The sequence below is a fragment of the Dermacentor variabilis genome, chromosome 6, assembly GCF_050947875.1.
Source record: "Dermacentor variabilis isolate Ectoservices chromosome 6, ASM5094787v1, whole genome shotgun sequence".
Classification (NCBI taxonomy): Eukaryota; Metazoa; Arthropoda; class Arachnida; order Ixodida; family Ixodidae; genus Dermacentor; species Dermacentor variabilis.
The window spans coordinates 173,243,916-173,267,897 of record NC_134573.1 but is presented as its reverse complement, the minus strand read 5'-3'; the positions used below and the strand labels follow the sequence as shown (position 1 = coordinate 173,267,897).

At 40.7% G+C, this 23,982-nt stretch overlaps 1 protein-coding gene and 1 long non-coding RNA gene across 7 annotated transcripts in view; one reads left to right on the top strand and one right to left on the bottom strand.

Moving 5' to 3' along the window:
- Nucleotides 1-23,982, top strand: part of LOC142585813 (uncharacterized) — an 81,746-nt gene that overhangs the window by 49,257 nt on the left and 8,507 nt on the right. For 5 of the 6 annotated variants that reach the window (XM_075696836.1, XM_075696831.1, XM_075696837.1 and 2 more), the window contains 15 exons: nucleotides 215-352; nucleotides 1,052-1,150; nucleotides 2,429-2,486; nucleotides 2,761-2,847; nucleotides 3,125-3,184; nucleotides 4,863-4,931; nucleotides 5,032-5,097; nucleotides 5,688-5,816; nucleotides 11,267-11,329; nucleotides 13,803-13,946; nucleotides 15,050-15,175; nucleotides 16,284-16,346; nucleotides 18,476-18,538; nucleotides 20,393-20,537; nucleotides 23,273-23,456. In XM_075696836.1, the coding sequence (XP_075552951.1) occupies nucleotides 215-352; nucleotides 1,052-1,150; nucleotides 2,429-2,486; nucleotides 2,761-2,847; nucleotides 3,125-3,184; nucleotides 4,863-4,931; nucleotides 5,032-5,097; nucleotides 5,688-5,816; nucleotides 11,267-11,329; nucleotides 13,803-13,946; nucleotides 15,050-15,175; nucleotides 16,284-16,346; nucleotides 18,476-18,538; nucleotides 20,393-20,537; nucleotides 23,273-23,456 (1,494 nt within the window). The remainder of the gene's footprint in view (nucleotides 1-214; nucleotides 353-1,051; nucleotides 1,151-2,428; nucleotides 2,487-2,760; nucleotides 2,848-3,124; nucleotides 3,185-4,862; nucleotides 4,932-5,031; nucleotides 5,098-5,687; nucleotides 5,817-11,266; nucleotides 11,330-13,802; nucleotides 13,947-15,049; nucleotides 15,176-16,283; nucleotides 16,347-18,475; nucleotides 18,539-20,392; nucleotides 20,538-23,272; nucleotides 23,457-23,982) is intronic. The other variant, XM_075696832.1, reaches the window with a different exon arrangement.
- LOC142585817 (uncharacterized) overlaps nucleotides 13,811-23,982 on the bottom strand; it is a 77,456-nt gene continuing 67,284 nt past the window's right edge. Inside the window, exons 2-3 of the long non-coding RNA XR_012829130.1 lie at nucleotides 23,229-23,423; nucleotides 13,811-13,939 (exon numbers count right to left, since the gene is read on the bottom strand). This is a non-coding gene — a long non-coding RNA (uncharacterized LOC142585817). The remainder of the gene's footprint in view (nucleotides 13,940-23,228; nucleotides 23,424-23,982) is intronic.

Genomic DNA, 23,982 nt, shown 5'->3' with positions numbered 1-23,982 from the left:
ACTGTTGTCATTCTCTTCTTCGCCTCGTCGTAACAGTATGTTCTGTCCTTGTGTCCTTGTGTCCTTGTCTGTAATGCACTACGCTAGCTTTACCAGTGGCACATCAACAGGCCCAAATAACAATCTCAAATAGCAGTGGTGCCATCTTGCTTTCCTTCCCTGTATGTCCCCTTGTAAACAAGCACATGAAGAAGCATCCACTTCTGCTTTGCAGTACACAGCCTCCAATAGTGAGGACGAGTGTGCTCGACTGCGAGAAGTCTACGAAGCAGCTCAGAAAGAAATTGGTGCTCTGGCAAACCGTGCTGATAAGCATCAAAAGGAAATAGTGCAGCTGCAGACCCAGCTCAAGGTTAGTCATCAAAGGTGCACAGTCTTTGTTTCTAATCCTCTGCACACGTGTGAAGGGAAATCGAGGGGCAAGACCATTTTTCTGCAGATGTCAGCCACTGTGGTGAGCTGCTGGTTTTTGTAACAGCCTTGCACCCTGCCATTTTTGGAAGCCTCTTTGCCCTTTGACCTGTTATCTTCTTCAGCATATTAACATACTTGTTCATGTAGTTCTCAGGATTCGCTAGAGGGCATAAATTTGATTAAACTAAATGAGTAGACAACTAAAAACATTCTTGCCACACGGCTGTGGAATGTCTGTACTGTAAGAACTCCGTAATACATGTTGATTGTTGCATAGTGCATTCCATGGGTCAGTGCAAGTGCTGTGCCATTTCTAATTGGATTTAGCAGCCTTTGTTGTCTTTTATTATTTATGCTATATCCATGGAGTCAAGAAGGCATTGCAGTTGAGTGGGGGTTACAATTCGCATAACAATCATAATATCAGCAGTACTTCTTTAGAAAATACTTCAAATTACATTCTTCAAATATACATAGTACATACACCAAAGTGTAGTGACAAGACATTCATTTCTCATTTAAAAGCTGTGTTGTGCTTCTTTCATAGTTTCCATCTTTCCTACATTCTACTTGTCTTATTCAGTGTGCTTTGCAGTGAGTTTACATGGGGAAAAATCTGAGTCGAGTGTTTATGCAGGAAGCCGAGGAGTTAAATCAGACAATGACTGAGGAGAAAACTGCTCTGGAGAATCAAATCCAGGAACTTCAGAAAGCTGATCAGGTTCTTGCAGCAAAAGTGAGTTTGCTGCTACAAAGTTTCTTAAAAATGATAACCAAAAGAAATGTGTGCATGCGTGCAGTTAGTGCAGGAGCACTGTTTCAGCTTTCATACAAGAGACATTTCTCACTATGAACAGTGAAACATAAGGCTCGTTGGTTCATCTTCTATCCTTAGGCTAGAAACAGCGTGAAATATTTGTTTAAGAAAACAAAGAGGAAAATAGCAGTGCTGCTATCTATCCTCCTCCTTTTTCATAACAAATTCTTTTATGCTCTTTCTACCATAAAGTAGGTTTGTTCACATACTGTTGAATGTATGGCGCAGGCAGCAAATGTAGATTGATGAGGATTGCCACCATTGTTCAGCATATAAGCGTTCGTCTGAATTGCTTGTGCTTTAAAACAAAGCTTTAGATTCTGCTCAGCAGCAATTATGTATCTTTGTCTCCTGTTGCCTGTACTTGCATAATAGTAGTAAGGCTGCTCTATTATACCCGATCAGACACCAATTAATCATGTCCATTGATAATTTTGTTTCATCACATTTCTGCTTCAGAACAAATTAGCAGTTTTCAATTCCATAGTAAGTTTTCTCAAGTTGTCAGGACTCCTTGCAATAACTCTTTATAGAAACATCAGATATGAGAATCTAAACTAATTCAAGCTAGTATACTTGGAAGGCACCTATCCAGACACTTGAAACATATGACTGATATAAAACATTGTAAAAACATTGGAAGAAGTGAACCTGCTACATGAAGGCATTTCAGCAGTGCAAGGGCAAACATTCAGCTGTCTACCTTCTAAATATTTTTACTAAAACATTTTGCACTTATTATTCAATCTTGTAGCACTGGTCTAATGAGAAGTGCTTCAAAATGTTTGCAACATAGTATTTCTTTAAATTTTATAATTTCGACGCAATAGCTTCATGTGTACAATTGGGCTCAAATTCATCATTAATTCAAAAACTTTGCTCCTATGACACTTGAGAATGCTGAAATTTTTTCTCTTTTGCATTTTCTTTCTGTTCTTTTTATTACAGTAACTTACATAACCTCACATGGTATGAAGTATTTTACTTAATCAATAATTCACTTACACGGTTGTTCTCACTTGTGAAGTATAATTGCACATTGCTTGCTGTTAGCTGCGTTAAGCAAGTCAACATGTAATGTACTGTATATCTGGATCTGGCCTACTTACGTAGCTGTCACGTCACAGCCAAATTAGTAGCTGACATACATCTTCGATTTACCACTGACAGCCTGTCCTATGTTCTTTTTATTTCCAGATCGAGTCTCTTCGAGCAGACAATGATTTTGCTAAGGAACAGTTATCAGCCATGAAAGGTTCGTTCTCAAAGGTTACTTCACCAGCTTGCACATATGCATTATTTTGTGTTGGGAACACTAGCAAGAAGCGTTTGATATTCAAGGCATATCCTATTCTGCCTAAAGTAACTCTTAAGGAAAGTGAATAGTTTTCCTAAACCCTTGTAAAGTTAGCACAGTCGAATCATCTATTCAAGCCAGGATATTGAATTGATGATACCAAGACCTGTGCCTTTTCATTGTTTTGTTAAGTGCACTTCATAAAACTAATTGCGCTCTTTCTTTGTTGCAGCTCGCTTTGATCAAGTGAAGAAAGCGCAGTACATTGAAGATGGCTTGGAAACATTGAATTCTAAGGAAAACATGCCAAACCATGATGGTGCGTTCCTGGAGACTCCAGCTATTGTGGAGCTTTGTGTATATTGTTTTAAGCCTACATTTTAAAGTAAATGATGTTCTTGATTGTATATATTCAGTTTCGCAAAACTTTGGAAAAGTAGTCCTTTCTGAAATAGGAGATTTGGGGTCATATTTAAGAGCTTGGAACTTTATTTCTTGTAAAGCATGTTCTATCTCTTCAGGCTTCATTTATTTTGTGACCTTACGTGCATGTGGATTCACAACGTATCTTCATGAGATCTGCTTTTTTTTTTCAGACTCAAAAGATTCTGAAGATGTGCTCTTTGAAAAGAGCCTTGCTGATGAAAGTATGAAAGGTGACTGCTTTATCAACTTTCATGTTGAACCATGGAACAGTTTTAGAACATAAGAGAACGTTGGCAATTTTTAGATGAGGCTCCTGCGAGCATGTGGGACAGATGATATTACACTGCATGCAACAGAGAATTTGCAATTGCTTGTCAAAAACAACAAAAGCTTGCTGGTTCTCTGGTTCACAGTCAATGATGCAGTTATATTGCAATTTATTGGCTGATTTCGTGATTGTGAGAACATTCTCAGTAATCTAATACTATAATTGCTAGTCTTGAGGTAAATAAAAAATGCACATGTCTCCGTTCTCAATAAGACAAAAAAGAAAGCATTTCATCTTCGCACATCTTGTCTACACGTGCCAGTTGCGCATAGCATAGATAGCACAGCCACCACGAGTGCCTTGGTGAGACTATCAGACACTCACGTTTGCTGATAGGTCTCTCTAAGTCACATAACTCCAGGTGCCCAAGCACCCATCTCACTTCAAGAGAGATGGTACACCCTAGAACCGGATGTAGTGTCAAACTTTTGTGTGGCTTCCAGCGTGCTAGCGGAGACGAAAAGAGAGAGAAAGGCACACGTCAGTGCGATAACTACCTCTAACTCCAAGGTAAAGGATTCAAAAAATTTTTGCAGTGGGAGGCTTGTAAGGTGATGTCCTTTCACCCTTTGAGGGTAAATGACGTAAATATACGGTGCCCCGAACAAGCCCAAAAATGGTCGATGCAGTATATTTATGGCGCCGTCTGTACGTTTAAGAAGCGTGACAATTTCCTATCTTATTATTTTCTGTCATCTGCTGCCACTATGTGGGAATACAGGCAATTTTTTTTTGCGCGCCTCTCTCTCTCTGTTTTGTTGCATGGTTTGTTTTAGAGCTAGTTGCTCCCGCGCGTCTATATGCTGCCGCTGGCGCTGGCAGCGGCTTGGGTTTTGTTCCGCGGGCAGTTTCGGCTTCTTGCGCTTGCAAAATACCCGCTTGCATATATACCTATGCAAAATATTTTTTTCTCGCTTTACGGTCACCATAGAAAAATTTCGGTAATTTTTTTTAGAAATGAGTCCCTAAAAAGAATTGGAATCTGCAATAAAAAAAAATCGACCCTGGGCGTTCGTATATGGCAAAAAAAAATCTACCCTCAAAGGATTAATAATAAGGACATTCTATGATTAATTAGACAAGTGTTTTAGGGCCCCTTCAAAATCTAATGAGCTAGTCTAAAAAAGACATGTCTCTTAGTTTCAGCATAGGCATAGATAATGTTCATAGAAAATTTCTGTGAATCCTAATTACTAGCTCATGCCACTAGCCAACTGTTATTCTTTCATTTATTTACCATAGTACATTGGCAAAATTCATCTGCACTGCATTCATCAATAATTGGCACAATATTATGCCTCTCTGGTAATTGATTATTGAAACATTATTCATGTGGATTAGTTTTGAAGTGAGGATACCTATTTTCAGAGAACTGATAATCGCAAAAATTGTGGTGCAAATCTCTTCTTGCATTAAAACAACTATGGCTAGGTCATTTTCCCACAGGCAAATACTAATTAGTGTTCGGTTCTTTCCCAAATTTGATAGCATTTTGTACGATGCTAGCTTTGGCTCGGGCCATTCTCTAGAGTAATTGCCTAGCCAATAGTCATTTACAACAGTTGACATTTGCATTTCAGAGTCTCCAACACAACCAGAGAAAGAATCAGAGCTGTCGGAAAGCAAGGAGCTGGAAATCAGCCTGAACTGTAAGTATTATGCCTTCAGTGTACAAATTTTAATAATCTTTTACAGTGAATTCATGTTCATTGAAATTTACACGCAGCATTTTCTCTTGTTTTCTGCTAGCCACTATGGAGACAACTCTAATAGAGAAAGAAATGACGCAGCGTGTGCTGTCGAATGAACTCCAAGGTACATTTCAACTTCACATAGATTACAGAGCCCTCGTGAGCATGTGTTAGTGCATATATGTTGTGCATGGGCAGGTAGCTTAAATGCTTAGTCAACTTCGTACAGTCTGACATATCAGACATCATTAAGAATGGCTACTCTGCAATGAGCAAATGTGATTTAAAAGATTAGCTGTATTGAACAGGAAGGACAGGTGTTAGGTGCATTGAACATATCACAATACCAAATTACCCTGGAGGCTGGATTCTTTTTTTCATTAGAGCTTTTACAATGAACTCAAAGATACTTACAATATACCTGTTTGTTATAACATAGCAACCAGTGCGAGGAAATTATGATGACCTTGTCTTCTTGCAGTCAAGCTTGAGGGGTGCAATTGAATGTTCTGCAACTTTTTCTATGATAGCATATTGGAGGTCACTTATTCATCGTAATAGTTATCTTGGGAACATCATTTTGATGTTCACCTTCACTTTGACTGCAAAGCTCTTGACCTTCTAATTGGCTTTCTAGCTGAGCATACAGACCCAGCTATAAGTAGACCTACTTGTAGTGGATTTACATGAGAATTTTTGTTGTTGTTGTTTCAGCTAAGGTCTGTGAACTGGAGGAGCAGCTGGAACAGCTAATTGGCTTGGAGGATAAAGGAAGGGATGAGAATCAACGTAATGTTGAAGAACTACAGGCCGAAATTGCTCAACTTCGGGGTGAGTTCTTCGGTCTGTATGCCTCTCTTCGCATGCCTCGCATGACATTTTGCAGAATTGTTCTGTTGCACGATTGTCATTGGGATGGTGGTAGATGTGATTGCTTGCACAATTGTCTGCTTCGGGGAAGTACGTGCCTGCTGCCACATAGCAGACTTTTGTGTACAGGCTGCCACACCTTGCAACTTGCAGCTATTGCAAGCTCTTGCCTTTGAAGAGGCATGTGAGGTTGAAAAGATATTATTTGCAATAGTATTTTGCTATACTACTAGTATACGTACCTGTTTATGAAGTATCTCATCATCGCACTTTCCACGACTGTGGAGTGCAAGGCTAGGGGACACATGAGAAATAGCATTGGACTTTGTGCATGGTTGGGAAGCAACTCAAGAGTCTTGAGTAAATAAACAGCGAATGAGTGCAGCATTGAGGAGAAAAATATATCACCGCTTCATGTCAAGCTAAAAATGGAAAATTTCATGTCCAAACTCTGCTTTGCAAAATAGTACTCTGATAAGCTTTGGTCAACCTGACGATGTTTTTTGCTGCTTTATAAAAACCTCCCTTTTATGTAATGCCCCTGTAGGGCACTTTCAAGGTAATAAACTGAACTGTATTAATTGTCCAAACCATGTTTTAATCTCCATGTTTTCTTTAATTTATTATTATTTTTTATTACTATTGAGATCTACATGTCCTTGAACATATATTGAGATTTGAAAATGTCTGGGATCCCAAAATTCCAGAACAAGGAGAGGGTTGTGTTGCAGTGCTAGTTGTAAGGCAGTTGGACTTGTGGCGAATTGTAGTTGGGAAGTTAGATTGTTATCACAACAACCTCGTGTCCATTGTTTTATAACATTGCAAGCTTTTCCATACCACTGCATATGCAGTAACAGGGTTGATGTTTAATTTTACTTAACAATTTATAGTCAATGAACAAGGTGGGCTTGGTACCTCTGCTAAAAACAAACCCAAATGGAGATACTTCAATAGTGACATGTAAGCCTGCTCATTAGAGTATGGTTATTCTGAAGATAGGCAGAGCTTGAATGTCACCCTGGAACGAAGCTGGAGAATTGAGGAAGGCATAGCATTTGAAACAGTTCTATTCATGAGATATACTTTGAAAGACTGCCTTGTGGCACCCTGCTCAACCTCTCAGAATGGGATAAGGGTGTTGTGATTCACAATTTGGGGGCAGTCACAAGTTTGTATACTGTGCAAGTTGCTAGTCAGTGTTAATTTCTCTAAGCACTGTGTGCTTACTTCGGCACCTAGTTTGCTATCATCAACAGTTGTGCTGTGTTTCTGCCTGCATGGCTATTGTCTTGTTTACTTGCCGAGTATGCCCTGTAAAACTCAAGCTGTTTTTTTTTCTTCTTTTTAATCTGCCATGACCTGTTCACTTGTGTGTTGTGTTCACTGTTAGGGATTGAGCTTGATCTTGCATGTGTACTTTGTGTTTTCCAAACATTATCACAAGCACCATTGTGGGCACACTTTTATGATGTGCAACCAGCAACTGAGGCATATCACTGCACAATTCGCTAGTGGCTTGTATGATTTTGAGACTGCAGGAGAGTGCATGTGTGCTATGCAGACTTCTTTGCATCTGGCGCTTGTGTGACAAACACTTGCCTGAAAGTTCGACATGATTTGCTAATTCAGTGTTCATAGCAGATGCCACTTAAGCCCATGGGCCAGTCATATGTTGTCAGATTCTTAGAAAAGCATTATCATATCACAGAAGAGCAAGGAAACATGCATTTCTCTGCTACAGTTGAACCCACTTATAACGACCCCAGATATAATGATCTATCAGTTATAACGACCTTATTTCAATGCATTTACGATTTTGCAACCCCGCCTATTGAAATTGCTTGCAGATATAACAAACGTCTTTTAAATCGGCGTACTGTTACAATGAACACTTCAAACCTGGTCACAGTAAAGAGGGCTCAGGTGAAGGACCAAAGCACACAAGCTCAACCAAACTGGGCGCATGGCAGCGCATGCCTCGTTCCAGTCCAACTGCGACAATTATATGGCCTTCAAGATGAGCAAGCAACCATCATGCGTGGGTATCGGAAGCCACGAAGGTCATTCACTTTTAAAATTGAGTCGTACCGCATGGCGCAGGGCGTGCACTGGCGAGTGCACCGGTGCAATATCAGATGCCATGACAGTGGCACTCTCGTTCTTGCACAATTGGCTGTGCAGGCACCAAGCACATTATGCCTATTTCAACTATTTGAAATGACTATCCATGTCCTTCATGGAAACTACTGCTGAAGCCTTTTCCTGTCTGTATACATGCGGCATGAGTCGGCGAGAACGCTGCATCACGTGCTGCCGCCACGCAGTGTTGCAAAGGATTGGCGATTACTATGTCATTATCAGTAAATCGCAGTTCCGCGGTACTGCGTTTATGCATTGCCGATCGCTGATAACAGTTTGCAGTGGCGTTATACCTTTTGAGTATTGCATTCTTTTTTCTCATGAAATGACATAGATAACGTAATTTTATGGCTCTTGTATGGCTGACACAGTTGTAATGCCGAGGCCACAATGTCAGAGACCCTTGCTGAATGGTGGCATGCCACAGTAGTTTCCGAAATTTACGCTTCCAGCCAAGTAGAATGCGTTGCTCTCTTGTGCAAAATATAGTCATGTTTCACTGGTAGTAAAATATATCGCAACCTTTCGAATAAGAAATGGCGAGTGTGCTTGCAGTTTCAAAATGACAGGGGATTGGAAACAGGCGCATTTTGAAAGAGCTATACGATGCCACATTTTGTTCTTTAAATGGGCATCCTTAACTGACATTTGCAGCTGGGTGTGGCAGCGCACTGGGGACAAAAATAACACTGAAAATATGGTTTTTGTGCTAAAGTTCTGCCAAATTGTAACTGCTGATGCCAGATTCAGTGCGGTTCATTTTTGAATTTTTTAAGGGTTATTATAACAAACTACTCATATAACCACCTCTTTTTTTTTTTTTTTTTTTGAAACTATCGAGTTCATTATAAATGGGTTCGACTGTAGCACATCTTGGCACATGCATGTGCGCTTCAGCAGTCTCATTACTAGATGAGCCATCAGTAGATAACGCTGACATTGGTCATTACTCAAGAGACTTCTACTCACAACAGCGTGGAACTGTGATCATGCAACTTGAAGGAAATAGGAAAATTTACAATCTGGAGGTCTTATAACCTTTTAATGAGTAATCATACCATCATTGTGTCATTATGCAGTGCTGAACTACCAACTATAGCTGAGCCTGGATATTCAAAGTGGTGCAAAGTAGCTGGATGTAATAGTAATATACCAATCACCAAAGATTTCAATCTGCCCAATCCTCATTTTGCTGGTCCTTAGTGCAGCTGCACTTTTGCATTGCCCACTACTCAGTTTGCCTTCAGTTACCACAAGCAGGTGAAAAGTAGGTTATTTAGTCAGATGTCATACACTATAGAATTTTAATGCATTATTTGTAAGAAATTATTGCTAAGCCTTCACTGGTCCATAAGAAAAGTTTGGGCCATTTATTATGTATCTAGCACTTTTAAAACTACCATAACAATATTAAACACAAGAAAGGAGTTTGCAGAAGACATTTACAAATCCTGTGTGATCTTTTCTTCTTGTACTTCATTTCTTTTGCACTTTTCTAAACATGCTTCAGCATTATCTCATCAAATGCAGTTTGCCACGTGATTGAGGTGTGCTTAATTATGGTTCCTCTTAAAATGCACTAATCTTTATGAGCTTACATAACACATTCACTTCTGCATTGTTTTATAACTACTAACAGTTGTGTTTTTGTTTGTGTTTTGCATGGATAGTGTGTGTCATTAACCTTGTGCCTGTTTAACCCATACTTGGCCCCTCTCTCGTTGTGATATGTGACACGACCTTGCACCACTGGCACTGCTGCTGATGCTGTTGTGGGTGGTGGGAATGCCCTGTGCTGCACTGTGTGCCAACCCCTTCCTCCCCCTGTAGACACTCGTGAACTCACAAGCCTCTACGAAAGACAGCAGTCATGCATGTTGATTCTCATGCAAGGTTAGGCTGACGATGACTGGTACACGTTTTCTGCTTGACTTGGCACTCTCCTTGCCTGGCTTTCTCACTGCAATGTCTTGCTCCAAGTATGGCTGCCTCGTTGTCAAAACACTAACTGGGTGCCTTGATGTGGCCAGCTTGTAATCCGTGATATGGCTGACATCATGGACTATAGAAGTGCACATTGAGAGTCATTGCAGGAATGTAGTATTGAACTAGTCTGTCAGCTTTGGCCAATCAAGCAAGAACACTTTCATTTTGCACATTGTTTATGCATGCAACTACCATCTCTGTTGAGGTTACCATAATGCACTTTATGTTGCAAAAAATGACACAGTACTCTAGAAGCTGATACACTGGACACACTTCTCACACAGCCATTTTAAAAACTCTTTCTCGTGGCAGTGGTTTATTATTGACAAGTAGCTGAACACTTTGAACCAAACTTATAAACAACTAATGAGCACATAGTTGAAGTATGGGTGATAAATCATTAATAAAAAGTCCTAGTGCATATTTGGGATTAGCTTTCTAGGTGACACTGTAGATGCATACGTCTGGAAATAATGGTAAACAGTATAGCACATCTGCTTTGTTGTTTTATCAATGTACATCACTGCAAAATCTCAGTGTAATTGGTGAAAGTTTTTCTCAGCAAAAAGCAATGCGTGCCTGAATAGCCCTGGTAACCTCATGGAAAATAAAGTGCCACTTTTCTCCACACATATTAAAATGCTTAGAAAAAAGATAATGTGCAAAACAGACAGTGGTGAGAAGGCAGAGGCACTGACTGGTGTAAGCATTAGGACCTAAGTATTTGAATTGGAACCAACCCAGTAACAAGTACATTGAGCATTTTCAAGTGTCAAGCTGCATTCCCAACTTGCATGAGTTGGTCCTTTTGTACATTGTGCATTAGAGAGACATATTAGCATATTGCAAATTTGCACTTCATGCCTGGAATTTTATTTACATTCAGGCATGCAAAGCCATTTCCACATTGAGGCTCTGGACCTGCACTTTTCTTTTTTCATTTAGGAAAATTTTTCATTTAGGAATCACTTATGAGCACTGCCTTAACTATATCTTAACTTATGGAGGTCTTCACAATTGCCAAATGCAATTTCTGAATTAATTTTACATGTAGATGTGCATTTCATTTGTGTGTGTGCACTGTTGAGCAAGCCATATTCTATAATACCTTAGAAGTCTTGCTGAAGTTAGTTCCACATTGCCAAGTACATTTATGTAAATGCATTTATCTTGCTTCGTGAATTTTTGGTTGAATGCTTTCTGTGCTTCAGCTTTTCAAGCACTGCATGTTATTTTGTTCATTTTGCTGAACTTGTTTTCTAAAACGTCTTTTTATGGCTTTCTGCAATGTACAGAACTATTGACTGAATCTCGTGAGAAGATAAATGCTGCACAGCTTGAGCTCGCTGCTATGAAAGGTGTGTACAATTGTGAGGCTGCCTTGTCTGCGACTTTGTTGTGAACGATTGCATTGAGACCCAGTGTGATGCCACCAGATGATATTCACTTCCTAGACACACTAGTTTAATTTTCTTGTCTGGCAGCATGCTTTTAACACTTGCTAAAAGCAAAACAGCATGTGCTGACACGAAAGTTGCACATGTAAGGTGCGTTTGAATACTGTCACATAGTAGTGATGAAGAAAGCAGCAAAACTGTGAATGACCAAACTACCATTTTGTTGGGTAAACTTGTGCCCTCAAAAAGAGGCTGCACTCAAAGAACAACGATAGCGACGAACACGGTTGGCGATCCTTGAAAATCTGATCAGCAGGTCAAGTGCGTTGGCTTTTATATATGAGTCATCGAAGGTTCCAGAGTAATCGCTGGTGTTCGCATGTCTTCCAGAAAGTTCGCGTCGTGCATACATGCACTCAAATTACACAAGGTTCGGTGACAACAGACAGCAGATAGAACTATCGATGACATTCAAGAAACTTCCGATACATGCAAGTGCATCCCGCACTGAGCGATAATTTTTGTTAGACGGTGAAACGCGGTCACCCGATAAACAAGTACATGTTAATGCTCACCACTGATGGCTGGAAAAGACAGCAAAAGCAAGTAGTTACCATAGTAAAGGCCAACTGCAACAAAATTTTTGATCGCATAAAAAGCCAATTTTAAGATAGTGCATATAAATATAAAGGAGCTTCCGTGCAAAACTTTTGAAATACGACATACGAGCAGAGGCATTATGAAAAGCTATCAAAGATAGCCATTTTTATACCATTTTGAAATAAAAACAAATGGTACCTTGATGACAAAAAACATTGTGGCTGAGGAGCTTACCTGAACGCTCAAGCATGTATCTTAGGTTCACACGTGCTGTGTTAAAATGTAGTGGTAAAATTCTTGTTTCTCTTTCCTTAGGTGGTCATTTGTTTTCCCAGCAATAAGTGTCATCATGTCATGGATACATGTTCCAATGCTTGGGTTCAAAGCTGGCCTTTTTGCAATCAGGCTGGCTTCAGCGCTGGCAAGAATGGCAACACACCCATAGTACACTGTGAAATGATTGAGCTAGTCATCAAAACATGGCTAGTTGCAAAGATAAGAAGTGTAATGGAATAGATGTCATGAAGATAGCATTTGTTTCTATCAATCCTTTTTCTCGGGCACTGTTGCGAATAGTCACATATGTGTTGACCAGGGGTGCATGAACATGCAAAAAGTTAGAATATATTAGCGAATATTATATTTTTAATATTTGTATTGGATTCCAAAATAGATATTTCAAAATGTTAGACTATTGGGTTGGATACGAATATTCGAATCAGATGGAATGTATTGCTGGCTGTGTGGGAGCAAACACAGTTCTTAGCATTTGTTTCTATCTAAAAATATTGGGGCAGTTTTGTGCTGAATTTTGCGACGATTTTGTGCTGCTAGCAAAATTTTGTCTGTAAAGCACACTTAGCCACTAAACGTCTAAACATTGTGGAAAATTCAATCTCTCAGTAGCAAGGGCCGTGCAGATGAGAATGCACCCCCCCCCCTCCCCGTCCTTTTTTCTTTTTTTCCAGCGCCATTCGCAATATTGAATTTATGAATGCCTCCAATTTTACAGGCATTTGATGTGGTATAATAAGGCACAGGCTGGCGAGGACAGCTAGTGGGAATTACTAAATTTTCCAAGTTAACGTGAACCAAGTGCACAATGTTTTAGCATAAAGACTTACTAGTCTAGTTTTTTAACATTCACAATCTAATTGCAATGTTCCAAAATAACAATTTAACTCAACTTGCTAATAAATGCATGTGCATATTATTATTCGCCATTCGATTCAATATTCAAATTTAAGTATTTGTATTCGATTCACATACAAAAATATTGATATTTGCACACCGCTAGTGTTGACCTATAAAAAGGAAAGGGAACTGCTCGTAGGTGTAAGAAATATCCAGCCCAGTTAGAGAGGGGAGTAGGAAAGGTGTGATATTGTAAGTTGCAAATGCTGCTGCTGTTTTGGGAATAAAAAAAGAAGGAATGAGCTAAGAAATTTTGCCCTCAGAGGCAATTGTCTCTCCTAATTGGCTATAATTTTACACCTTACAACTAGCAACAAAATTACAAATGACCCTTGTACCAGAGTTGACTGACCTACTGCATGCGTTTGATTTGCATTTAACATAACATGCAACACCACACAGTCAGTTTATGGTGTTTAACCCTTCCTTAATTGGCTGTAATTTTATACTTTACAACTAGCAACAAAATTACAAATGTCCTATGTACCAGAGTAGACTGACCTACTGCTTGTGTTTGATTTGCATTTAACATAACATGAAACTCCACACAGCCAGTTTATGGTGTTTAATCCTTCCTTAAAAAAATTTTTTGGATAATGATACCAGCACTGAATTGAGTGTGTTATCACTTCGGGAGCAGAAGCACAGCAGATGGCAAGGCAGGCTGGCACGGAGGAGCTGCAACCTCCAGAGCTCTCTGAAGATACATCTGCACTGATGGCTCAGCTGTCTGCAGCATCCAAGCAGGTTCAGGACCAGGTGTGCCAGATCGTCAGGCTGCAAGGTACGCAACACGTTTATGAATCTTTAGTCATGCAACCCACTGCAGTGGTCCACTGCTTATGGCATTATACTGCAGAGCTCGAAGTCGTGGATTCGATTTTCAGCCGCTAGGGTTGCACTTTGATGGGGGTGGAATGCAACAACGCTTGTGTATGGTGTTGAGAGTGTACATTAAAGAACCCCAGGTGGGGAAGATTAATCCAGAGCCCTCCACTACAGCAACCCTCATAAACTACTCTGCAGATTCACAACGCAAACCCCAAAATTCTTATTAAATAATGTAATTTTTATGCAATCAGCATTTTATGTGATTAGCAATAGAAAAGGCAATTTCTTTCGGTGAAAGGTTTTGTTTTCACAATTTTTTACAGTACTAGATACCTGTAAATCTACATCTTGCAGATTTTTTCTTTTTTAATCAGTGCCTTCAATGCAAGCAGAACAGACAAAATCAATTCTGACATCATCCTCCTCATCATCACTTGAGTCAATGTTTGAAATGTTTCTCAATGCATTTCCTCTGGCAGCATGTCCGTACATTGCTTGTTCGCATTGTCAAGATTCTTTGCTTGAAGAAGGCAGCACAACAAACTGTTGAGATACGAACAGTTCTCTAGCTAGACAAATCAAACAGTTCGCATTTTACCCCACTTCATGTAGAGCATTGTACACGTGTCCACCATGACACTTTGTACGCCTGGTGAGTGTGGGTGTTGTAATTATAACTTGTGACACTCACATGATCATTATATTAGTGGGTAATTTTTTTTAAAGCCACGGACAATGGTGATGACACAGAAAATAATTTATCAGATAGCTAATCTGGTGACGCCAAACTGTTCGTTGCCATGCTGAATATTTTCCACATTAGGTTTATCCGTGTTTGCCATATGGGCGCCGTAAACTCCAAAGTTGCAAGACGAAGAGTGGAGAATTCGGCTGAAACTATGAAATTGGCAGTGCTGTTACATGTTTGGAGGAAAGGGGGCCAGTTCAGAATGTACACAGTTTATGTACACAGCGTCTGAAAGGACTAAGGGATAGAGTGATGCCAGTAGTTGATGCCCAATACTCAATGACACTTTTTTGTTGGTGACTCTGCAGGGGAGCTGTCACAGTCTGAACAGTCGCTGAGTGAGCTACGAGAACAGTTCAATGCACAGCGTCAACAGCTGGCTGAACATGAGCGGCACAGGCGTTTTGGTGAAGAAGAGCTTAGCAGCTTAGAGAGTGAGTTTGTGTGTGTAAATTACTTTCCTGCGTCATGGGCACTTATTTGGCTTGGGTGCATTTTTTTATGACTGAAAGCCTGTGTCCTCGCTTTGTAGTAATTCATTTTGTTTTGGATTCCTTTGTCATGATCTGGCCAGCCAAGTGACTGGCCTTGGCAGTAACTATCACAGTAGGGCTTGAGCCAGTGCCAAAGCATGAGAAATAAAGAATCTTGAAATGGATTGTTACAAGGTATGCTCTGGAGCTGGCCTTGCTGGATATCTCGAACTAGCAATGGATGGGCTTTAGTTCCACAGGAGTGGAAATACTTGAACTAACACTAGGAAAAATGTCAGGCGAAAATCAAGTGGAACATAACATATAATGGAAGGTTACATCTATTTGGTGAGAACAGGTCTGGTAATCCAAAAGAAGGCATCAAAGTGAAAAATGTATGGTGCAATCTTCAAACTTCTGTGGTGGCTTTCTGCGATGTCACATTTGGATGTGAAAAAAACCCTCAAAACTGCAAAAAGAGAGAGTGAAGTGTTAGGCATTGCACATTGGTGTCTTAAATAGTACAGTTTGTGTGCAAAAGAAATTTCCATTAAAAGAGGTCAGCCCTGAATCCTTTTTGAGACTGTTTAACAGCAAACAGAAAAGTATAAAATTGTCCATTTTTCTGTGGTGAATGTCTTGCATGCATATGAGTTGCCGACAGCACCCATTATACAATTTGGAAAATGTACGGTCAGATCTATGTACTGTTAGATCTATGAGTGGCAAGTGACTGTCATCTGTGCCTCAACCTCCCATAAAAAAACATCTTATCATTATTTTTCTGTGTTGTATGTGCAGGTAGCCATAAAAGTGCAACATAATAAGGAGTACTGAAAGTATTCATGCCAAGACTTCCTGGACAGCAAAGAGTTGTCAGTTTTAGTTGTGCCTTGTCACAATTTGGCTACTAGTTTCCTTGCATTTTGTGAGGTGAAATTATAGCAGCTACACTTTTCTTTTTGTCCACGGCGATGTTGCATCGACCGTTGCCAACACCTGGCCCCTGCTTTGTCTTTCTGAGTTTTGCTCTTCCTTTGGTTCATTTTGCGAATGCTTTTGCATACAGATCTCCTCGAAGAGGAAAGGAAAGCCCGGAGTCGGACAGAAGCCGCGTCAGAGGCTGTAAAGAGTATGTTTTGGTTTGCGCATCGCTCATCATTTGCAACGTTGAATTGCTTTCTGCCTGCTTTTTGCACAATTTAGTTTGCGTTTTCTCATTACAAGTATGCTACAGGCCTTTCTTTAATTGCTTTCTCTCACTACATTTCTTGTTATTTGATTGTGCAACTGTCCTGCTATGTTGTCACTCATGTGCATGGACGCACTGGATATCATTTTCTAAAATTGAAAAAATTATGCAGTTCCCCCACACTGTGGGAATCGATGTAAGCGAAGCTCTCTGTGCTGGTTGCTTCGATAGACTATAATTAGCTGTGATATTGATGGCGAAAGGTTATTTTCTTCAAAGTTTAGTCTAATACGAGAGTGGTGAGTTTATCTTAAACGTTACCTTTCCTGCACCACTTCTGTTGGTCTGTGTAGTAGACAGAACGCACAGGGAGAAGTGTTTGCTGGAGGCAATATTGTGCACCATATTTCATAACCTCCGAGAGGGTTAAGCATTGTCACTGCCTCACATGGTAGCTCTCATCGTGACAAAAGTATTACAGTTGAAATGGATTATGGGGCTGTACGTGTCAAAACCACAATCGGATTATGAGGCACGCAGTAGTGGCGGACTCAGGATTAATTTTGACACCATGATGTTCTTTAACTTGTCCCAAAACCTAAGTGCACGTGCATTTTGTATTTCCCCCCTTCGTAATATGGCTACCACTGTTGGGATCAAATCTGTGACCTCTAGCAATGCCATAGCCGCAAAGCTAGCACGACAGGCACAGCAGTGTTGATTTGGCAGTCAACCGCTTCCATACTATTGCCTGGACCCTGCGGTGTGCTTTAATTAATGCAGCTCTGCTTCTGCATGCCCTGCGTAATTTGTTCGCTTGACATATTTTCATGGTGTTTATTTTTCAGAAATAGTAGGAATGTTCTGTACCCTACCTTAAACTTAAGCTTATCCAGTTTTCCCACTACGGTTGTGCCATGGTAGTTGGGTTTCCTCTGGATTCGCACATTTGTAGAAAGGAAAGCGCTGCAGTTGCTACAATGCTTTTGAGGTAGTTATGGATAATTACAGCTGTCAAGAGGCTAAAGTGACGATGCCCAGGGAGCTCTAGAGGGCATTATGCACATTCGACGTGGTGGGGTCCAAACGGGCGAGTCTGTTACATCGCCTTTCTTCTATGACTCGCTCCTGTCATGTATACACACACTCTAAGCCCCCCCCCCCCCCCCCCACGTGGTGTACCAGACACCAGCAGCAGCACCGAGAAAGTTGAAGGAAGAGGCAAAGAAAGCGTCGCCTATCTAGGTATCAGCCTATCTTGCCAGTGGTAGAGAGGAGCAACGATACAAGGGCAGCAGTTACTTGGTTGCTCATTATTTTGGTAAATTGCACTTTTACTAAATGCTGACATGGCATGCAGAAGAAAAAGCAGTACCTACACAAGTGTTTATCAATATGCACTTCCCCCACACACATCTTGTTTAACTCGAACAAGATGACAGATGACGATTGTAGAATGTGCTCATTGCATGAATCACAGTCACCATACGTGCTGCCCTTCATTCTTTGCTCCATGCAAGCTTTTTGAACTTTATCAGAACTGAAAAGTAGACCATATTTGTTAGATGCAACCTAGATGTGCAGGAAAGCTTGCTTATGGAATTCTGCACATTCCCTATTGGCAATGCTGAAAAGCATGCATTGAACATTGTGCAGTGTGCATGTGGCCAAAATGCTCTCGATGCAGGGTGCCCACATGCATTGTGCATAGTTCCTTCGGAGGTCTTCATTGTAAAGTCACCTGACATAAGTCAAAATAGGGAATCCAAGATTAGGGGACTCTATTGGCCAGGTGTGCAAAAGAACGCAAGCTGAGCATGCAGCTTCGGGTCTTTAAAGCTACTTGGGGACAATTCTTTAACTCCAAATTCTCTGCACTTGTCAGGCACATTGCAGAATTCCTTTTTGTGCTCTTAGTAACTAAGCGCATTTCACCTACAGAGACATTTAAAAAAAAATCACAACACTCGTACTATTACTGTACTGGCATAAATTTTCTTATTGGGTAGAACAGTGTAGTGTTTGTGAACAGTGTTTGGAATTCTGTTTTTCTTACTTTCTTGCAACAGAGCAACTTCATGAGGCCCAGAACAGTGCCAAGCAGCACCAGAATGAAGCGGAGCATCTAAGGAGTGAGTGCTATATTTAATTGTAATGTGTTTTTTTTTTTTTCGTAAAGCAAGGCATGGCACCCAATTAGTTTTTTATGAAAGTCTCTTGGTGTGGTGGTTCTTGAAAATAAATAATTGCGACACCTCAAGTTCATTCACTACTGGCAGCAAATTAAATCCATGCAGAAACAATGCACTACAAACGCAGGTAAACACTATGCAGGTCGAATGTAGCTTCATCATTCCCTTATTGTTGCACAAGATTGGAATTCAGATTGTTTATTTGGATGACAGTGCAGAAGACAGTTATCTCAGAGGCTGATAAAGAAGCAATGACTAGCTGTGTATTGAAACAGAGCAGATAAAGTCAATGACCAATTTCACAGCTATAATTTTTTCGATATTACCGATAATTCGGACGCCTTCGTGGCACCGCCACAAACCCCATAGAGCCAACATATATTTATTTTATTTTATTTTACCCTCAAGACCGAAGTATTACAGAGGGGAGTGGGTAAAAAAACATGCACAAGTCAACAAACAAAGCAGCAAAAAATGGTTAGTTATTACAGCAAAATTGATTACTTAATTGTATCCGGGAGTGGATGATGTCTGATAAGGCCGAACGAAACTTTGAGTTGTCCTTGATTGGCGACAACTGCGCCGGGAAGGTGGTTCCATTCCTGAGAGGTCCTAGGAATAAATTATTCGTTACAGGTTCTGGTGTGGCATTGATTGATTCCAGCCTTATGGCTATGATCAATGCGAGAGGAAATGTAGGTAGGAGATGACATAAGATTATTGCGCAGGTAGGAATTGTGGAACTTTAGTTTATGAAATAAAGCAAGGTGAAAGCATTTACGCCGGGCTGAGTGAGGAGCAAGCGGCAAAGAATTTTTCATGGCAGTTACACTTGATGTGCGGCTGTAATTGCTATGAATCAAATGTGCGGCATTGTTTTGGATGAGTTCAAGTGATTGAATAAGGGTTTCGAGGTGCGGGTCCTAGATGGATGAGGCTTACTCCATTTTACTCCTAATAAGCTTTTTGTATAGGATTAATTCGGATATTAATATTGGATATTTCGGCGGCTGAAACACTTCGTCGTCCGATTTTCCGCTCTTTTTACCGTGAATGCAGGTTCGAAACGGCAGTAATTTGAGCTGCCACCACCACCATTTTAATTATCTCGTAGTATCGAACAAGCGCTCTCGCACGCTGATCCGCTGGCAGCCGTAGCTCTCGTGACAACACTAGGCCTAGCTGCTGCGACATTCTCTGCCGAGCTTCCTGCTGTTTGGTGCTGTGCTTTTCATTTAGAGAATCTGCTGCTGGCTGCAATGGCGCCGGCTCCGCTTTTAAAGCGCGGGAAAAAGAATGCCAGGGGTTAAGGATTGCACAACGCCGGTTTCTAAAAGTCTGCTTCACCGCAATACAGCTGAAGTATGCATTGAAGCATACGAAATGCATTGCAGGGAAGCATATCAAGAATGGAAAAGGGCTACTGTCACGGGGCACAGTATGTATTCTTTAATTACAAATGCATGCACCCACATAACTCCTGTCACAGTGCGAGCACCAATAGGCCTAATAAGTAATTCTACTTGCAGGTCTTTGGAGCTATTTCACAGATGCTTGTGGTGATTTGCGCCTCTGGGGGCAGTTGAGGACATGCATTCATTTTGTTTGTGTTCATAGAGCGTATAGAGAACCACAATTATGAGATTTTCTTAAATTCACAATTCTTGGTAATTGAAGTTCAAAAATTTGAGTAACACTCTGAGCGACACCACTTGCAGGAAAGCACTTGGTGATTCTCAAGATTGAAGGATTCAGCAGAATTCTGAACGTTGTGTTTTACTTCCGCGTTTACAGAGAAAGTGCGGACTCTCACCGAAGAACTGCGCAACCGAGCCAATGTGGAGCGGTCTCTGACTCCTAACCACACTCAGGAATCCCTTCAGGAGGAATGTGAAGTGCTCCGTGTTCGCCTTAGAACAGCTGAAGAGGAGGCTACCATGTGAGCAGCTCTTCCTACGCTCTGCTTAACATCTGGCTTGTACCTGCCCACCTCTTAGGCATAGTCGCCATGGCATTCCGATACTGACCATGAGGCTGAGCATTTGACTCCACTACTTGGCACTACTACATTTCAGTGAGGGTTAATTGCAAAAGCACTCATGTTCTGCGCTTTTAGTGCATTTTAGAAGAATCCTAGGTGGCTGAAAATAATCCTGAGCCATGCACTACAGCCTCCCCCAAAACTCACTGTGCAATTAGTTACGTAAAACACAATAGTTTTTTTATTTTTTAGGGAGCGCTAAACCACCTCTGACTTTTCTTTTTTACTTATTTTAGATAAACATGCACATTCTGTACAGCATACCGTGGTGATCCATCTTTTGTGACCATGGCAGCACTAAGTGCCGTAAATAAGCCGCAAATTAAAAACCCGATACCATGTTTCATGACTGTAGCCCCTTTACACTATTTAATATGCTTCACGCATAACACAAATTAACTGCGGCAAATCTGGCTTTAGGGGCCCGGCAAGAATTACAATTGCACGGAGACACATTTATCAGGAGTGACGATCGTGTATTTCCAGCATTACAGGACGATACCACGGGTGGGGCTTGACGGGCTCTACTGCAAGTGTACATCTATCGTCCTTGTAGCAACCTGCAAGGGCAAATTTGCTATTGCACTGCTAAATTTACATGACCACTGCAGTCTAACGCAGCATAATATGCGGGAACATTGTAAAACATTGAAATGCCTAATGAGAACGTAATATGTAGGAGTCAGTGTGCTTTAGGTCACAACCACGAAAACGCGACATAGCAGCCGGGAAAACCCAACAGCAAGGAATGTATCAAAGGCCACAGGACTATTTCGAAAGGAACACAACCAGACCCTCACGACATAAACATAGTCATAGCATCAAGCCAATATTTGCCCGCACGAATTTCTTCAAACATTCATTTTTCCCTAAAACAATATCCGACTGGAATTCCCTGCCTCATGACTCACTACTCCTTTCTTCAACTTCTTGAGAGCCTGTAAATTAGTATGTATATGTATGGTTAGAAATGATGATTACTTATTAACTGTGCATAGGGTGCTTCTTTGTCTATGTACCTGTGTTTGGGGCACGTACTCTCACAAATTGTATTTGCTTTGTAACCTTGCTTAGTTTTGTTATTATATTTTCTGGATGTAAATTGTAACTTCGCCATTGTTGCTGATCCTAAGGCATAGTGCTTACTAACAAATGTATGTACCCTCTCCTGCTTGGACCGATCCGGTCTGCAGTATTTTGTAAATAAAAGGGGTTCCATTGTATGAAGCTTCCATTCAGTCTGCATGGTGTGGAGGGTACCTAGGGATAGACAGTGGAGGAGCCTTTGTTTTGGTGTATTGAAAAGACTCGAAGCTTTCGCTGGTGTACGTAGAGTTGGTGAGTGTGTGCTGCGAGGAGAAGAGTGCCAGTGGGGAGGGAAGCGACAGCAAGTGAGAAACCACGGTGGCTGTCTGATCGTTTATCAAACATATTTATATTTGCTACTGCAGCATCATTTAAATACAATCCTGAAACTGTATGTTTATTGTAAACTAGTACATAGTTGCTATAATGTAAAAAATTTTTTGTGCTTTGATAACATTCTTGCTTGTGCTTTCAGTTCAGAGTCGTCCATCATGGCTGAAGAACACGGGAAAAAGTTTGTTTAGTGGATATTCAGATTACGCATGACAAATTCAGTGATATTTTATGTAAATCCTAAGAGTTGCCGACCTGATTTCCCTAATTTTCAACATAATCCTTCTTTCTGTTAGAAGTAAAAGAGTGAAAAAGAGTATCAGCCAAATGTTTCACTTGAAGCTGGAATATCATTCAAAATTGATGGCTAAGATGATTCACAGCTGAACAGACATGTTCTCTCAATATGTTGAAGTTATTAAATTACGCTTGCTTCAGTATGAATATGGTATCTTTACCCAAAAATTAATGAAAACAGTCAGCATGGATTTCACTTATAAGCAAAGCTGCCATATCACAGCTAAATGTTAGGCTGCAGCTTACCATATTTACTCAAGTGTAATAAGTTCTTTTTTCATGATTTTCGTTGTTGCAGCTCGACCCTTGCATTACTTTCGAATAACAGCAAAATTGACCATTTTAAAGCATGTATTTTAAATCTCACGATTTTGAGCGTTACATTGGCAATCTGTATGTACCTTTACGTCCTGATCCAATCTATAGACAAGTTAGGTGGAGTCAAAACTTGAGCAGAATCATAATGGTTCGGAAAGCAAATGGCTCACAAGCAAATGGCGCCCAGGAAGTAGTTAAATGAGTGAACACAATCAGTAGCTGGATGGAGGAAGGTGGTGGGGTGGGGCACTGGCCTCCCCGCCATTATTGTTTTCTCACAATAGCTCTGCCATCCCTTTATTTTGACATTTTCCTACGACCTGGCTACAGTAATTATTGGTTATAACAGTGGAATTTTTGTGGCACTTGAATGTTTTTATAAGTGGGTTCGACAGTATTTTGACAGCTAAAATAGTAACAATGACAGAATTTTTTAGTGTGCTTTATCACGCACTGTGATGGAACAATTTAAATGCATGCAGACAGTGATGAAAATAAACCATAAACTGAAGGGTGTCAAAATCAGTTCAACACAGGTCAGCATGGTCAAAGTACCTCGGGTTGCTCATCAGGTTGTTGCACCTTCTTGCATCCTTCAGGCAGCGGGAAGAGAACGCCAAGCTCCTCGCTGAGTGTGAGCGATTGCGAACAAGTTGCAGCATGCTCGGAATGCAGTCATCCCTGCCGGCTGTACCGGGTGACCAAGGTGACAGGGGTGATCGGGGTGACTGGCCAGATCAGCTGGAGAAACTGCACCAAGAGGCCCAAAGTACAAGGCACCAGGTGAGTTGGAACAGAGCACTGCTCATTGTGCATTGAGCAGAGCGCAGCAGCCATTCGGGAACATTCATGCACTGCTCAAGGGTAAGTAACAGCAATGTAAAGTCAAGCAAAATTAGTAGATTCAGAGTCTGTACCAGTCCTTAAACAACATATAAATGCCAAAATTGAGTTTTCAAAGCCTTATTCAAAGCCCTTAAGTTTCATGAAGTGCTTAAAAATCCTTGGAATTCTGTGTTTGGCTACATTTACACTTATACTATTGGGAAATCCGGCCCCCCAAGGTTGGTGCAATCTGAATTCAAGCCAGTATAATTTGGTTAGCAGCTTTGTGGTAGTTTGTTACATTATATATTTAATGGGATAATTTCTGTAGTATTTAATTCATCCCAAATTTGTGTTGTATTCTTGCTTGCTTGAAGCATTGGGAAGGACGTTGTCGAAACCTCTCGAGTAGCAACTTTTTTTTTTACACCTTCCCGTCACACTTTGTGCACTGCGTTAGTCTGATCCACTGTTAAAGAGAACA